Source organism: Spermophilus citellus (genome assembly GCF_964194105.1).
Source record: "Spermophilus citellus genome assembly, chromosome: X".
Taxonomy (NCBI): domain Eukaryota; kingdom Metazoa; phylum Chordata; class Mammalia; order Rodentia; family Sciuridae; genus Spermophilus; species Spermophilus citellus.
This window is the reverse complement of record NC_138190.1, coordinates 147,992,968-148,010,619: the sequence shown is the minus strand read 5'-3', so window position 1 is coordinate 148,010,619 and position 17,652 is coordinate 147,992,968. Positions and strand designations below refer to the sequence as shown.

Here is a 17,652-nt window from a genome sequence, read left to right as displayed (position 1 = left end):
CTTGGCCTTCTGAATTGGTATTACTAGCATATTTCTCAAACTGTGTTCCAGTTGTCTTCAACATGGCATATATTTTTCTGCAGATACCAAGCATGTCAAAATAAATAAACAAACAAACAAATAAAAGATAATACTTGGGAATCAATCTAACAAAAGAGGTGAAAGACCTCTACCATGAAAACTATGGAACACTAAAGAAAGAAATCGAATGTCTTAGAAGATGAAAAGACCTCCCATGCTCTTGGATAGGCAGAATTAATATAGTTAAAATGGCCATATTACCAAAACTATTATACAAATTTAATGCAATTCAAATTAAAATCCCAATGACATTCTTCATAGAACTAGAAAAAGTAATCATGAGAAACATTTGGAAAAATAAGAGACCCAGAACAGCCATAGCAATCCTCAGCAAAAAGAGTGAAGCAGGAGGCATCAGCACACCAGACCTTAAACCATACTATAGAGCAATAGAAACAGAAATAGCATGGTATTAGTGCCAAAATAGACATATAGACCAATGGTACAAAATAGAAGACACAGAGACAAACCGACATAAATATGGTTCTCTTTACTAGACAAGAGTGCCAAAACTTACAATGGAGAAAAGATAGCCTCTTCAATAAATGGTGCTGGGAAAACTAAACCTTTATCTCTCACCCTGCACAAAAGTCAACTCAAAGTGAGTTAAAGACTTAGGCACTAGAACAGAGACCCTGTGCCTAATAGAAGAAAAAGTAGGCTCAAATCTTCATCAGGTTGGCTTAGGACATGAGTTCCTTAACAAGACTCCTGAAGCACAGGAAGTAAAAATAAGAATCAATTAATAGGGGTTGGGGTTGTAGTTCAGTGTTAGAGTGCTTGCCTAGCATGTGTGAGGCACTGGGTTTGATCCTCAGCACCACATAAAAATAAGTAAATAAAATGAAGTTAACGAATAAATGGGATGGATTCAAACTAAAAAACTTCTTCTCAGCAAAGGAAACAATAAATAATGTGAAGAGAGAGCCTACAGAATGGGAGGAAATCTTTACCACATGCACCTCAGATAGAGCACAAATCTCGATATATAAAGAACTCAAAAGACTTTACACCAAAAAAAATCAAACAACCAATCAATAAATGGGCTAAGAAACTGAACAGACACTTCTCAGAAGAAGAAGTACAGTTGATCAATAAACATATGAAAAAGTGTTCATCATCTCTGCAGTCAGAGAAATGTAAATCAAAACTAATCAAAGATTTCATCTCACTCCAGTCAGAATGGTAATTATCGAGAAGACAAGCAATAATAAGTGTTGGCAAAGATGTGGGGAAAAAAGTACACTAATACATTGTTGATGGGTTTGCAAATTGGTGCAACCACTTTGGAAAGCAGTATTGAGATTTCTCACAAAATTTGGAATAGAACCACTATTTGACCCAGCTATCCCACTCTTCAGTTTATACCCAAAGGACTTAAAATCAGCGTACTACAAGAGACACAGCCACATCAATGTTTATAGCAGCTCAATTCACAATAGCTAAACTATGGAAGTAACCTAAATGCCCTTCAAGAGATGAATGGATAAAGAAAATATGGTGTAGGGGCTGGGGATGTGGTTCAAGCGGTAGCGCGCTCACCTGGCATGCGCGGGGCACTGGGTTTGATCCTCAGCACCACATAAAAATAAAATCAAGATGTTGTGTCCACTGAAAACTAAAAATAAATATTGAAAAAATTCTCTCTCTCTTAAAAAAAAGAAAATATAGTGTATATACACAATGGAATGTTAGTCTTTTTAAAACAATATCTTTATTTTATTTTTATGTGGTGCTGAGGATCGAACCCAGTGCCTCATGCATGGTAGTCGAGTGGTCTACCTCTGAGCCACAACCCCAGCCCAGAATATTAGTCTTCAAGAAGAAATTATGGCATTTGTCAGTATATGGATGGATCTGGGGCAGGAGAGTAGGGAAGAGTGAAGGTACTTAGGATTGTGCAGAGGGGAGTCAGGGGATGGGTGGGGTTATGGGGATGTGAAGGATTGTAGAAAGAGACAGACATTATCACCCTATATACATGTATGATCACACTACTGGAGTGACTCTGCCCGATGTACAGCCAGAGGAAGGAGAAGTTACGCTCCATTTGTGTACAATGTGTCAAAATGTATTCTACTGTTAACAAAAAAAAGATCCTGAACCCCACATGTTGGATACTAACATGCATCTCATTAATTTTTACACACTGTATCTTGATTATAATATATGATTATTCAGTGAACATGAGAGTGTAGACATACTAATTTCATTTCTGTTGGATATACCCGCAAGTATGATTGCTGGAAATCATATGGTAGTTCTATTTTTATTTTTATTTTATTTTTTTGAGAAGTGGCAATACTGTTGGGCTGGAGTTGTGGCTCAGTGGTAGAGTGCTCGCCTAGCAGGCATGAGGCACTGGGTTCAATCCTCAGTACCACATAAATGTAAAATAAAGATATCGTGTCCACCTAAAAAATAAATATTAAAAAAAGAAGTGGCAATACTCTTTTCCATAATGGCTGGATTAATCTATAGTCCACCAAGAGTGTACAAAGGTTTCTCTTTCTCCACCAATACCCATTATCTTTTATTTTATTTATTTATTTATTTATTGACTTTTGGTACCAGAGATTGAACTCAGAGGCACTTGACCACTGAGCGACATCCCCAGCCCTTATTTGTATTTTATTTAGAGACAGGGTCTTACTGAGTTGCTTAGTGCCTCACTAAGTTGCTGAGGCTGGCTTTGAACTTGTGATCCTCCTGCCTCAGCCTCCTGAGCTGCTGGGTTTACAGCCAAGGCACTAATTACATTTTGTCTTTTTAATAGCTATCTAACAGGTTCAAGAGGATATTTCTTTGTGGTTTTAACTTACATTTTCCTGAATAATAGTGATGTTGAGCACCTTTTTATATATCTTTAGGGCTTTTGTATATCTTTTGAGAAATGATTATTCAGGGCTCTCTTCTGTTTTTAATTGAAAATTTTCACCCACGTCCCACAGTGGCGATGGAATTTGGATCTCCTTTGTGTGAGGTAGGCTGGCTGCGAAATTAAGCTAAGAAAAAGAAGTAGTGAAGAAACCACACTACACAGGAAGTAATTTTGGAAAGTGGTGGCGGGACTGCTCTGTGACCTTAGGGGTTGAGTTCCACACTGGAAAGAGCTCAAGAGCCAGAGTTTGCTTTATTTCTCTGGGGGAACTTCAAAGGCTTTCTACAGAATGTTCTTCACCAAATAAGGTAGGAGGTGGGCTGTCCAGTTTCCAGTGGGTCATCCCAATTCCACAGCTCCAACAGCAGCCTTCCTAGACCAGAGAAGATTGAAGTCATGTGCATTGCATAATCCATTAAGTGAGAGGGGCCACAAAATAGCGTGCAATGCTAGACCAAAATCTCCTTGGCTCAAGGCCAAGTGAAGACACTAAAGCTCAGGAGTGGCTTCCCACAGGAATTACTTGTTGTATTTTGTTTTTGCTATTGAGTTGTTTGGATATTAATCCTCTCCTAGTCCATTTTCCATCACTATAATTGAATATCACAGCCTGAATAATCCATAAATAAAAGGTATTTATTTCTCACAATTCAGGAGAATGATAAGTCTGAGATCAAAGGGCTGCATCTGGTGAGGACTTTCTTGCTCTGTCATAACATCGTAGAAGTTACCACATAGTGAGAGGGTATGAGTGTGAGTGTATGCATGTGATAAGAGGAGGGAGAGAGCAGGGGGTTAGAGGGAGGAAGAACTCATTCTTTATCAGAATCCTCGTACTGTCACGAGTGGTTTCTACAACTCAGTCTGAGGCACAGTTAAAGTCAATCAAATCTGTTTTATTAATGCTCATCACACTTCATACACACATCCTAAATCTAAGTCCTAACTGACTCTACACCCATGGGTCCCAGGCAACACCTGTGACATGTCTTAAGTCCAGGTCACTGGAACTTGATCCGGGCTGAAGAGTCTGCTATGGGGGAACAACAGTGACAGAGGTCTTGATCTATTTGTCTGGGTCTTATTTGTCCTGTTGGCCCCAGAATTCTGGATTTTAAGTCCTAGTTCGGTTGTGCTTGCAGCTGATAACTGAGTGAGGTCTGGGATCTATGCCTGGGTGTAGACTTTTACATCACTAACTTAAATCTATCTAAGTTTTGCAGTTTACATTGCATCATGGACATAGTGCTTACAGTCTTTATCTAACACATACACTAATTAATATACTCCACAGTCAATAATCTTATAACATTTTCTGGTACTTTTATCATTAACCCAGTCCTGCAATAATATTATTAATTTAGCCATGCCCTCATGATCTAATCACCTCTTAAAGGTCTCATCTCTCAACAATGTTACAACATCAATTAATTTTCAACATGTGTTTTAGAGAAGACATTCATACCATAGCAAAGCCCTTATCAGATGTTTGGATTGAAAATATTTTCTCCTTTTCCTATAAGTTTTCTTTTATCTCTGTAGATTGTTTTGTTTATTTTCAAAAGTTTTTTAGTTCGATACAATCCCGTTTGTCTCTTTTTGCTTTTATTGCCTGTGTTTTGGGTGTGATATGCAGTAATAATTATTATTATATAATTCATAATATGTAATAATATAATGTACATATTGTTATTAAATATTATTAATAGTAATATTTCCCAGAACAATGTCAAGAAGCTTTTATTTTTTTTCTTTCTTTTTTTTTTATTGTTGGTCATTCAAAACATTACATAGTTCTTAATATATCATATTTCACAGTTTGATTCAAGTGGGTTATGAACTCCCATTTTTACCCCGTATACAGATTGCTGTATCACATCAGTTACACTTCCATTGATTTACATATTGACATACTCATGTCTGTTGTATTCAGCTGCCTTTCCTATCCTCTACTATCCCCCCTCCCCTCCCCTCCCCTCTTCTCTCTCTACCCCCTCTACTGTTAATCATTTCTTCCACTTGCATTATTTTTCTCTTACCCCTCCTTTCCTCTTATATGTAATTTTGTATAACCCTGAGGATCACCTTTCATTTCCATGCGATTTCCCTTCTCACTCCCTTTCCCACCCACCTCTCATCCCTGTTTAATGTTAATCTTCTTCTCAAGCTCTTCGTCCCTACCCTGACCTTGGTTACTCCCCTTATATCAAAGCAGTCATTTGGCATTTGTTTTTTAAGGATTGGCTAGCTTCACTTAGCATAATCTGCTCTAATGCCATCCATTTCCCTCCAAATTCTATGATTTTGTCATTTTTTAAAGCAGAGTAATACTCCATTGTGTATAAATGCCACATTTTTTTTATCCATTCATCTATTGAAGGGCATCTAGGTTGGTTCCATAATCTTGCTATCGTGAATTGTGCTGCTATGAACATCGATGTAGCAGTGTCCCTGTAGCATGCTCTTATTAGGTCTTTAGGGACTAGACCTAGAAGGGGAATAGCTGGGTCAAATGGTGGTTCCATTCCCAGCTTTCCAAGAAATCTCCATACTGCTTTCCAAATTGGCTGCACCAATTTGCAGTCCCACCAACAATGAACAAGTGTACCCTTTTCCCCGCATCCTCTCCAGCACTTGTTGTTGTTGGACTTCATAATGGCTGCCAATCTTACTGGAGTGAGATGGTATCTTAGGGTGGTTTTGATTTGCATTTCTCTGACTGCTAGAGATGGTGAGCATTTTTTCATGTACTTGTTGATTGATTGTATGTCCTCCTCTGAGAAGTGTCTGTTCAGGTCCTTGGCCCATTTGTTGATTGGGTTATTTGTTATCTTGTTGTTTAATTTTTTGAGTTCTTTGTATACTCTGGATATTAGGGCTCTATCTGAAGTGTGTGGAGTAAAGATTTGTTCCCAGGATGTAGGCTCCCTGTTTATCTCTCTTATTGTTTCTTTTGCTGAGAAAAAACTTTTTAGTTTGAGTAAGTCCCATTTGTTGATTCTAGTTGTTAACTCTTGCGCTATGGGTGTCCTATTGAGGAATTTGGAGCCCGACCCCACAGTATGTAGATCATAGCCAACTTTTTCTTCTATCAGACGCCGTGTCTCTGATTTGATATCAAGCTCCTTGATCCATTTTGAGTTAAGTTTTGTGCATGGCGAGAGAAAGGGATTCAGTTTCATTTTGATGCAAATGGATTTCCAGTTTTCCCAGCACCATTTGTTGAAGATGCTATCCTTCCTCCATTGCATGCTTTTAGCCCCTTTATCAAATATAAGAAAGTTGTAGTTTTGTGGATTGGTCTCTGTGTCCTCTATTCTGTACCATTGGTCCACCTGCCTGTTTTGGTACCAGTACCATGCTGTTTTTGTTACTATCGCTCTGTAGTATAGTTTGAAGTCTGGTATCGCTATACCACCTGATTCACACTTCCTGCTTAGCATTGTTTTTGCTATTCTGGGTCTTTTATTATTCCATATGAATTTCATGATTGTTTTATCTATTTCTACAAGAAATGCTGTTGGGATTTTGATTGGCATTGCATTAAACCTATAGAGAACTTTTGGTAATATCGCCATTTTGATGATGTTAGTTCTGCCTATCCATGAACAGGGTATATTTTTCCATCTTCTGAGGTCTTCTTCTATATCTCTCTTTAGGGTTCTGTAGTTTTCATTGTATAGGTCTTTCACCTCTTTTGTTAGGTTGATTCCCAAGTATTTTATTTTTTGGGGGGATATTGTGAATGGAGTAGTTGTCCTCATTTCCGTTTCAGAGGATTTGTCGCTGATATACAGGAATGCATTTGATTTATGCATGTTGATTTTATATCCTGCCACTTTGCTGAATTCATTTATTAGCTCTAATAGTTTCTTTGTAGACCCTTTTGGGTCTGTTAGGTATAGAATCATATCATCTGCAAATAGTGATAATTTAAGTTCTTCTTTTCCTATTTTTATGCCTTTAATTTCTTTTGTCTGTCTAATTGCTCTGGCCAGTGTTTCGAGGACTATGTTGAACAGAAGTGGTGAGAGAGGGCATCCCTGTCTTGTACCAGATCTTAGAGGGAATGCCTTCAATTTTTCTCCATTCAGAATGATGCTGGCCTGTGGCTTATCATAGATTGCTTTTACAATGTTGAGGTATGATCCTGTTATCCCTAATTTTTCTAGAGTTTTGAACATAAAGGGATGCTGTACTTTGTCGAATGCTTTTTCTGCATCTATCGAGATGATCATATGGTTCTTATTTTTAAGTCTATTGATGTGGTGAATAACATTTATTGATTTCCGTATGTTGAACCAGCCTTGCATCCCAGGGATGAATCCTACTTGATCATGGTGTATAATTTTTTTGATATGTTTTTGAATCCGATTCGCCAGAATTTTATTGAGGATTTTTGCATCTAGGTTCATTAGAGATATTGGTCTGTAGTTTTCTTTCTTTGAAGTGTCTCTGTCTGGTTTAGGCATCAGGGTGATGTTGGCCTCATAGAATGTATTTGGAAGTTCTCCCTCTTTTTCTATTTCCTGAAATAGCTTGAAAAGTATTGGTATTAGTTTCTCTTTAAAGGTTTTGTAAAACTCTGCTGTATACCCATCCGGTCCTGGGCTTTTCTTAGTTGGTAGTCTTTTGATGGTTTCTTCTATTTCCTCTATTGTTATTGGTCTGTTTAGGTTGTCTATATCTTCCTGACTCAATCTGGGCAGATCATATGACTTAAGAAATTTATCGATGCCTTCACTATCTTCTATTTTATTGGAGTATAAGGATTCAAAATAATTTCTGATTATCTTCTGTATTTCTGAAGTGTCTGTTGTGATATTGCCTTTTTCATCCCGTATGCTAGTAATTTGAGTTCTCTCTCTTCTTCTCTTCGTTAGCATGGCTAAGGGTCTGTCGATTTTATTTATTTTTTCAAAGAACCAACTTTTAGTTTTGTCAATTTTTTCAATTGTTTCTGTTGTTTCAATTTCATTAATTTCAGCTCTGATTTTAATTATTTCTTGCCTTCTACTTCTTTTGTTACTTCTTTTGTTCTATATTGTTATTAAATATTATTAATAGCAATTTTTCCCAGAACAATGTCAAGAAGCTTTTAAAAAAATATTTATTTTTTAGTTGTAGTTGGAAATAATACCCTTTTTTAAAGAAAAAGTTATTTACCCTAATTTGTTATACATTTTTGATGGGGACTGAAGTGCCCAATGAGATGAAAGAAGTGACTCAGGAGATCCAAAGCTTGGTGCAGCTAAGAACGTTTATTATTGGCAAGGACAGCATTTTAAAATTTACAGTGGGTTCTCAACTGTGGAATACAACCTTGAGGTTAGGCCGACAAAATACTAAAATATCGTTTTTAAAATAATGCTACATTTACATTTATTTCCTTAGTCTTTATCCTAGGTCTATACTAGCCGCTAAGCTTAAGATAACAGGAACATTCCCCAAATAACTCCACCCCAAGGGAAAGACATGAAGCATGTCCACAGTCTCAAGAGGAAGTTGTGGCAAGTCTGCTCATGTTAACTGAGCATGTCCTGAAAACAGTCTGCTATTCTTGCTTGCTCTGGCCTGCCAAGATCTCAGAGGACATTAACTCTTTAACATCTGTAGCTCCAGCACAAGTCCTCAAGATCTCAGACAACTCCATCAATACATGACAGCAGAATACATTTAAATTCATAGTACACATATAGAGCACAATTTTTCATGTCTCTGGGTGTACACAAAGTAGAGTCACACTATTTGTGTCTTCATACATGTACTTAGGGTAATGATGTCCATCTCATTCCACCATTTTTCCTACTCCCATGCCCCCTCCTTTCCCTCCCCCGCTTTGCCCTATTTAAAGTTCCTCCATTCCTCCCCTACTCCATCCACCCCATTATGGATCAGCATCCCCATATCAGAGAAAACATTTGGCATTTGGTTTTTTGGGATTGGCTTACTTAGCATAATATTTTCTAACTGCATCTTTTATTAATTAATTTATTTATTCATTTATTTTTATGTGGTACTGAGGATTGAATCCAGGGCCTCACACATGCTAGACAAGCGTTCTACCACTGAGCCATAACCCCAGCCCTTATTTATTTTTAATGTGGTGCTGAGGATTAAACCCCGTGCCTCATGTGTGGTAGGCAAGCACTTTACCACTGAGCTACAGCACCAGCCCAGTAAGCTTTTATCCTATGTTTTCTTCTAGAAGTTTTATAGTTTCAGGTCTTATTTATTAAGTTTTCCATCCATTTTGGGTTGATTTCATGTATGGTATGAGAAAAGGGACCAATTTTTTTCTATATGTGGATATTTTGTATTCCCAAAACTGTTTATTGAAGAATCTGTCTTTTTTCATTGTATGTTCTGGGCATCCTTGTTAAAAATGTTTTGACAGTAAGTGCATAAATTTTTTTTGTTCTCTATTCCATTGATTAATAACATCTATTTTAATGACAATAGTGTACTGTCACAATTACTATAGGCTTGTAATATATATTGAAATCAGGAAGTATGACACCTGTAAGTTTTTCTTGCTCCATATTTCTTTGACTTTCAGGGTCGTTTGTGGTTCCATATGAATTTTATAATTTCCCCCCTATTTTTGTAACAAAATGTTGTTGGGATTTTGATAGGGATTTTAATGAATCTATAGATTAGGTAGTATGGATATCCTAACAAGAGAAATTCTCCTGATCCATGAATATGGGATGTCTTTTACTTATCTGTGTTGTCTTTAATTTCCATTATAATAGATGTTGAATTTTGTCAAATGCTTTTTATGTACCTATTGAGATAATTGTGGTGTTTTAATGTTTTATTATTTTAAAGCAGCATATCATGTTGTTGAGTTGTATATGTCAAATCACCCTTGCATTGTAAGGATATATCCCAGTTCATGCATTATAATTATTTTAATGTGTTGTCAAATTTAGTTTATAGTGTTTCTTGATTGAAGTTGTCTGCATACATATCATTAGGGATTGTGTTGTTGTTTAGTGTGTTTTTATTTCAAGTAGAAGGCAGGTATGGGGGTAGCAAACTTCTTTAGTGATTGAGTTTGGATGTCTTTACCTATTCTTCATTGTTAAAGGACAGTTTTTCAAGAAAAGTATTCTTGGCAGGATTTGTTTGTTTCAGTACTTCGAATATATCATCCTGCTCTTTCTTGGCCTGCAATATTTCTGCTGAGAAATGTACTGTAATTTATGAAAGGTCCCTTATATATGATAAGTAAGTTTTATCTTGCTGTCAAATTTTTGTTTGTTTTTTGATCATTTAATTTTGTGATGTTGACTTCTGTAATGTAATTATAATAAATATTTATAACAGGACAAAGACTATCAGTAATAAAACCTCTGGATTTTATTAATTGAGATGTGCATTTCCCACCCTATATTTGGAAAGTTTGTAAAGTTCTCATCCATTATTTTTTATTCTTGTCCTTTTCCTTTCTTTGAGAATTTAAGTATATTTTATTGTCAGAGGATGTCATTTGTTGAATTTCCCTATTGTCATTAGTGAAAGAAAAGTGGCGCAGAGCTAATGACACACACCCCTGGGATAGGAAGCGGTTTCATTGTCAGGAGCTTGAGAAGGCTGCTGTGCGCAGAGAGAGGGACAGCAGCAGCAAGGAGGGAGAGCAGCAGCAACTCCTCTTTAATGTTATCTTTTTGAGGCTGGAATCATGGCCGTGGGCTAGGTGTGGGATTAGTCCTGACAGACTTGGGATTAGTCCTGACAGACAAAGTAAGCATCTCCTGATATTGTGGAAGGCAAGTTTGTTTCTTGGGAACACAGACAGGCAGTTTTCCTATTTCTCAGAGGAGCACAGGGAAACTGGTATCTCCCTTTATCTTCTCAAGGAGAGAACAGGGAGAGGCCAGCACGTCTGCAGGACAGTAGGTTTTCTTTCAGGCTAGTTTCTATTTCTTGGGAATAAGAACAATATTCATAAAGTGAGAATAGGGGAAAGGAAATGGCTGCAATTATGGTAACAATTATGCAGCTCCCTCAGAATGTTTACAAAACAGTTGTCTCTTGGAGAGGCAGAAGCTAACCAAAAAAGAAAACAATTACATTTCAAATCTGCATTCTCTTTTTAAGTATGAATCATCATATACTCTGGGTTATAAAGTAATTCGTGGAATGGTCTTCTTCATCACATGTCACATTATTTCACCCACAACATAGAAAAGGTCCATACTGATCCATGGGATCAGAACTGAAATGTACACAAACTGATCTAAATATGTATCAAGTAGTAAGGGCGCCCACCAAGCTCTTGGGAAGGACAAAAATCACGTTCTACCAACTGTGGGCTCTGCGTAGCCATCCAGGCTGGTGCTCACTAGACAAAGAGCAGCTCCCCTACCACAGAAAAGGAAACCCAAAGCCCCCGTGCGGAGGCGGGGGTGAGGGTTTTCCAGGCGCCAGAACTCTAAAGGCCGGAGCTCACGAAGGATGGTGGGGACTGAAGAATGGCCCACCATCGTCCTCCCCTCAAACCCTTTTACCCCACAACCTGGCCTCTGCACCCACCTGTCCGCAGGTCTCTCTATTCTCCTTCCCACTGCAACCAGGTTGAGGTGTAACATGGCAGCGCAGGAACGATAATCCCAGGGCTGGGGATGAGGGAAAACCTGGCCCAGCAGAGATGCAGCACCTTGTCATGTTGGCGCTGTGGTATGATCTGTGCCTAGAGAAGTTGGGTGTGCTACCATCTTGTTGTTGGGACTCCGGGAGACTGTCATAGCACAGGTCGGTAGCATCCCCCTTTTTTTCTTCATGCTGGTTCTTTCTTTGGAACTCTATTCCATTATTTCTTTAAATAACCTTCTTTTGTCCTTTTTCTCAACTTTTAAGACTCATATAATCTGTCAATTATTTTGCTTGATAATATCTCATAAGTCCCATATGCTTTCTTCACTGTTTCTTTTTTATTTCTTTTTTGTACCTCTAAATGAACATTTTAAGTCATTTGTATTCAAGTGTATTTATTCCATCTTTTGCAACATTACATGTGTTCTCAAAAGCCACTTTTAAATTTTTCTGTATAGTCAATATTTCTGTTTGGTTCTTTTTAATAGTTTTTATTTCTTTATTAAATCTCATTTTGTTCATATATTCCTAATTTTCTTAATTATCTGTGTTCTCTAGTCTCTTATATCGTCAAATTAATTCTTCTTTTTTTTTTTTTTTTTTTTGCTGGTACTTGGGATTGATCCCAGAACTGTGATCATGCAAAAAAGACAAACAAGCACTTTCTCACTGAGCTACATCCCCCAGCCTCTCACTGAACTTCTTTGAACAATTATCTTGAATTCTTTGTTAAAAAATTCAGAGGGGCTGGAGTTGTGACTCAGTGGTAGAGCGCTTGTCTAGCACTCATGAGGCACTGGTTTCAATCCTCAGCACCACATAAAAAAACAAAAATGAAATAAAGATATTGTGTCCACCTACAACTAAAAAAAATGAATATTAAAAAATTCATGGATTTTCATTTTGTTAGCACTGATTACTGAAGTTTTATTAGTTTCCTTTGATGGTACTATATTTGCCACATTCTTTATGATCTATATAGCCTTGTAGTGATACATGTGCATGTGGATGGTTTCTTCTGAACCTACATTAGGACCCTCAGACAGTAGGCCTGTTACTAGGACTATACCTCCTGCTGAGTCCCTAAATAAATAGAACTGCCTGTGGACCATGGTGGAGCAGATCTGGAACTGGATTACAGTACTGCTTCAGGGTCCCCTGATCAGCAGGCCTGTTTTTAGGGAAACAAATGAATGTGACTCCCACTAGGTCTATGTATAGACAGAATTTCCTCCAGACTGTAGTAACACCAATACTGGAGCTGGGTCAAAACACTGATTCTGGGTCCATGTTCAGGTCCATTTCACAGGCCTTTTTCTGGGGGCATGGACTAACATAGCTTCCACCAGTTTCCTGGGCAAGCAGAAGTACCTTCACACTATAGTAGTACATGGCTAGAGCTGAGTCACAGGTCTGTTTGAAAGTCCACAATAGGTGGGCCTCTGTACTAGTCCATTTTCTGTTATTATCACAAAATGCCAGAAGCTACAAACTTTATAAATAAAATACTTTATTTAGCTCATAGTTCTGGAGGTTCAGTGGCCTGGCTTATCTCTGATGACCAAAATCACAAATAGCATCACAGTGGCACTAGAGCAGATTATGCTTAGTGAAGCTAGCCAATCCCTAAAAAACAAATACCAAATGTCTTCTTTGATATAATGAGAGCAACTATGAACAGAGCAGGGAGGAAGAGCATGAAGAAAAGATTAACATTAAACAGAGACATGAGATGGGAGGGAAAGGGAGAGAAAAGGGAAATTGCATGGAAATGAAGGGAGACCCTCATTGCTATACAAAATTACATATAAGAGGTGTGAGGGGAATGGGAAAATAAACAAGGAGAGAAATGAATTACAGTAGATGGGGTAGAGAGAGAAGATGGGAGGGGAGGGGAGGGGGGATAGTAGGGGATAGGAAAGGTAGCAGAATACAACAGTTACTAATATGGCATTATGTAAAATTGTGGATGTGTAACTGATGTGATTCTGCAATCTGCATTTGGGGTAAAATTGGGCGTTCATAACCCACTTGAATCTAATGTATGAAATATGATATGTCAAGAGCTTTGTAATGTTTTGAACAACCAATAATAAAAATTAAAAAAAAAAAGAAAAGAAAAAGGTGACTTAGCCTGCTTCTGAGTTTGTAGCCAAGACTGTAGTTGGCAAGCTTGCCACCAAGATAAAGGTCTGCCTTATAAAAGGAGCCATATTTGGTTTGGGGCTAAATGTGGCTCTTTAACCTTTACCTGATTCCCAAGACTCCCACAGAGGTACTTTTATCCACAGATAACTGCCAAATCATTGTTCCTTTGTGGGGAATGACAATTAAGGACCTCCTGTTCTACCAACTTACTGATGTAACTCTCCTGATAATGCATGTCTTTTTGCTCCCAGTTGATACCATGTTGGAGTACAAAACCATAAATGGCTTTCTCAACTTATGAATCTTTTACAGAGACCCAAGGTAGAAAATGGCTTCATTGTCCCCAGAGAAGACCTAATCTTGTTCCACTCTTCTTCCTGATGCTTTTCTCCTTCATGTATATTATCCTAACATCTGTCTAGCCAGCCTTGTATTTTTTTTGGGGGGGGGTACTGGGGATTGAACTCAGGAGCACTGGACCCCTGAGCCACATCCCCAGCCCTATTTTATATTTTATGTAGAGACAGGATCTCACTGAGTTGCTTAGTGCCTCACTGTTGCTGAGGCTGGCTTTGAACTCGTGATCCTTCTGCTTCAGTCTCCTGAGCAACTGAGATCACAGGCATGCGCCACTGTGCCCTGCTACCAGCCTTGTTTTAATATATTTGATAGTATTGACAGATGTACAAGGCAAAATTAGAAGAAAGATGTCAATGGGAGGAACTGCTTTCAGTTCACTTTGTATTCACTTTCCATGTATTTGTGATAATCTCTCCCAATAGGTTTTCTTTGGTAATGTGGATTCATCTGGGATAAAACACAATATTTTTAATCCTCCAATTATTGCCCAGTACATCCGTTTGCACCCAACTCATTATAGCATCCGCAGCACTCTTCGTATGGAGTTGATGGGCTGTGATTTAAACAGTAAGTGCCAAGTCATCTCGTATCCTTTCCTTTCCCAGTCCTGAGACTAAAAGGAGGGGTTCTCTGTCAGGAAACAGAACTATCAGTAATAAAACCAGCACTGTCCTAAGAAAACCCAGGAATTTGTTACCCTAACCATGGGATTTCCCCCCACAGTAACCACCTCCTGTAATTCTGTTAATAAGGAAACTCAATGCCAGACAGCTAAAGAGAACTGTCCAGAAAACAGGAACATGCTAACAATAAGGGAATTTGTGCAAAACCTAATGCCTGGGAAATGATTATGATGATAGTGGCCCTAGATATTAGAGGTAGGCCAATGGAACCTAGGCTACAGCCTGTCTTTGTGATAACATTCTCCTTTGACTTCTTTGAGGTTGCAGCATACCATTGGGAATGGAGAATAAACTAATATCAGATGCACAGATTACTGCCTCATCCTACTTTACCAATATGTTTGCCACTTGGTCTCCTTCACAAGCCCGGCTTCACCTTCAGGGAAGGACTAATGCTTGGAGACCTCAGGTAAAAGGAAACATATATACCTTTTAACTGATATAGAGCAAGGGGTAGGAGTTGGGAAAACTGGTGGAAATGCTTGATTGTTCAAATATTGTTCCTAAAAAGTGTCTAGGAAGGTTGACTATGGGCAGACACCCCTACAGGCATGTAATGAATGTGGTACATGATTTCACATAGATGCACTGGGGAGAAATGATCCTTAATTGGACCTCCTGGAAGAAGAATCTGTATCCAGTACTAGGCTAATATCTTTTTTTTTTTTTAAAGATAGAGTGAGGAGAGAGAGAGAGAGAGAGAAAGATAATTTTTTAATATTTATTTTTTAGTTATCGGCGGACACAACATCTTTGTTGGTATGTGGTGCTGAGGATAGAACCCGGGCCGCACGCATGCCAGGCGAGCGCACTACCGCTTGAGCCACATCCCCAGCCCCTAGGCTAATATCTTTTAAAAAAGTCGAGCTGGGGTTGTGGCTCAGTGGTAGAGTGCTTGCCTAGTATGTGTGAAGCACTAGGTTTGATTCTCAGAACCACATTAAACAATAGATAAATAATAAAATTAAGACATTGTGTCCATCTATAAGTAAAAATATTAAAAATACAAGTAGCTAAAGTCTAGTTTTACAGATAAATATCAACAATTAGCTTTCTTTCCAGGTTTCTGAATATATCAAAGGAAAAGTTTATAGTCATATGTACTTCATTGGGAACATATATTTTCCCAAGCCACCTAGTTCAGTCACTGAGTTGAGTGTATGTGCATGTACTGGGGATTGAACCCAGGGCCTTGTGCATGTGAGGCAAGCACTTTATCAACTGAGCTATATCCCCAGCCCTACTGAGTTGCTTTTTTAGGGGAGGGAATAGAATTGTCTCTGCTCCTCCAGGGATTTATTTTAAACAAAATAGTTTGCATACTATACTGCCAAACTTTTATACTCTAGTCAGTCTACATGTGGATTTTTAAAATATTTAGTTTTTATTTGTAGTTGGACACAATACCTTTATTTTATTATTTATATGTGGTGCTGAGAATTGAACCCAGGGCCTCACACGTGCTAGGTGAGCACTTTACCGCTGAGCCACAACTCCAGCCCCTATATATGGCTTTTATATTCATTCAGAATTTACTGAGCACTTATTAAGTAGATGACCCTGATGACACAGGGATTAGTATGAAAAATTTTGGCTCTCACGTTTCTTAGTCAAATAAGGGAGACTGATAAACTATAAGATGTAGAGTGGTAAGTGCTGGATAAGGCTAAAAAAGAAATTTGTGGATTTCTGAAAGCAAATGATAACCAATAGAATACTAGTCCAGTATCACCTTCTTTAGGTAAATAATCCAAAAGAGTGGCTGCAAGTGGACTTCCAGAAGACAATGAAAGTCACAGGAATAATCACACAAGGAGTGAAATCTCTTCTTACCAGCATGTTTGTGAAGGAGTTCCTTATTTCCAGCAGTCAAGATGGCCATCACTGGACTCTCTTTTTACAGAATGGCAAAGTAAAGGTATGGTGTTCTCACAAGAAAGACAGAAAACCTCTCTTAGAGCTTGACATTTAGATATATGACTAGGTTTATATGTGGCTAAAATTTCAGGGTGAAATTACTCAGTACCTATAATAACAGGATGCTATAAGGGATATTGTAGGAGAATACAGTGACTCCTAGAAAGAAAAATTTCAACTAAAGGAAGTGTAGAGCCAAGAATTGATTTTTCTCGTGGGGGTTGACATCAACCAGGATGATGACAAGAATCAGAGGACTAAACAATGAGAGCTATTTAGGAAATACTTAATTATGCCTGTATACTCCTCAGCAACCTACATTCCTAAGCCTTATTGACATTTAAGTTTAGTTATCCAGATGGTCTTCAATTTTGATATGGATTTGCTTAATAAGTCAACACACACTTGTAAGCATGAGAAAGTCTTACTATCCAGTGAGTAATGGAAAAAAGAACAGTTCATATCCATAGTATTTTAAATATTCCTTTTTACTAAGAATTAACCATGATGTTATGTGTTATTCATCTTTCTGTTACTATAACAAATGTCTGAGTAATAAACTTTTAAAAATAAAAGGTTTAGAACATGTGACAACAGCTGAAAAGTCAGGATGGGGGTAAGTAGAATAAGGGATTCTAAAAATTCTCATGTAGAAGATATAAGTGTTGATTAACATTAAACCTTGATAATTTGATGCAAATTACAATTATCAGGGTAACCAGGAAGAAATAGAATATAAATAAAGTGTAGGATTCCCAAAAATTGGACTATAAAGGAATAAAATATACTCAATAAATCTAATGAAGTAAGCAAATGAAGAAACAAAATAGGCAGGAAAAATAGCAAGATAGGATAGCTGGTTTAAATCCAAAAGTAGCAGTAATTATTTATTACATGAATGAAATAGATATTCCATTTAAGACATGACAATTGTCAGATTAATCAGAAGGAAAAAGCAATTCTATTCCTTTTACAAGAGAC

General features: G+C 37.7%; 1 protein-coding gene across 4 annotated transcripts in view; it reads left to right on the top strand.

Annotated features, from left to right (window-relative positions):
• The window catches only part of F8 (coagulation factor VIII), a 110,344-nt gene that overhangs the window by 77,548 nt on the left and 15,144 nt on the right, over positions 1 to 17,652 (top strand). For 3 of the 4 annotated variants that reach the window (XM_081278408.1, XM_081278407.1, XM_081278409.1), the window contains 3 exons: positions 14,494 to 14,638; positions 15,015 to 15,163; positions 16,496 to 16,672. In XM_081278408.1, the coding sequence (XP_081134534.1) occupies positions 14,494 to 14,638; positions 15,015 to 15,163; positions 16,496 to 16,672 (471 nt within the window). Of the gene's footprint in view, positions 1 to 14,493; positions 14,639 to 15,014; positions 15,164 to 16,495; positions 16,673 to 17,652 lie in introns of those variants that run through there. The other variant, XR_014020144.1, reaches the window with a different exon arrangement.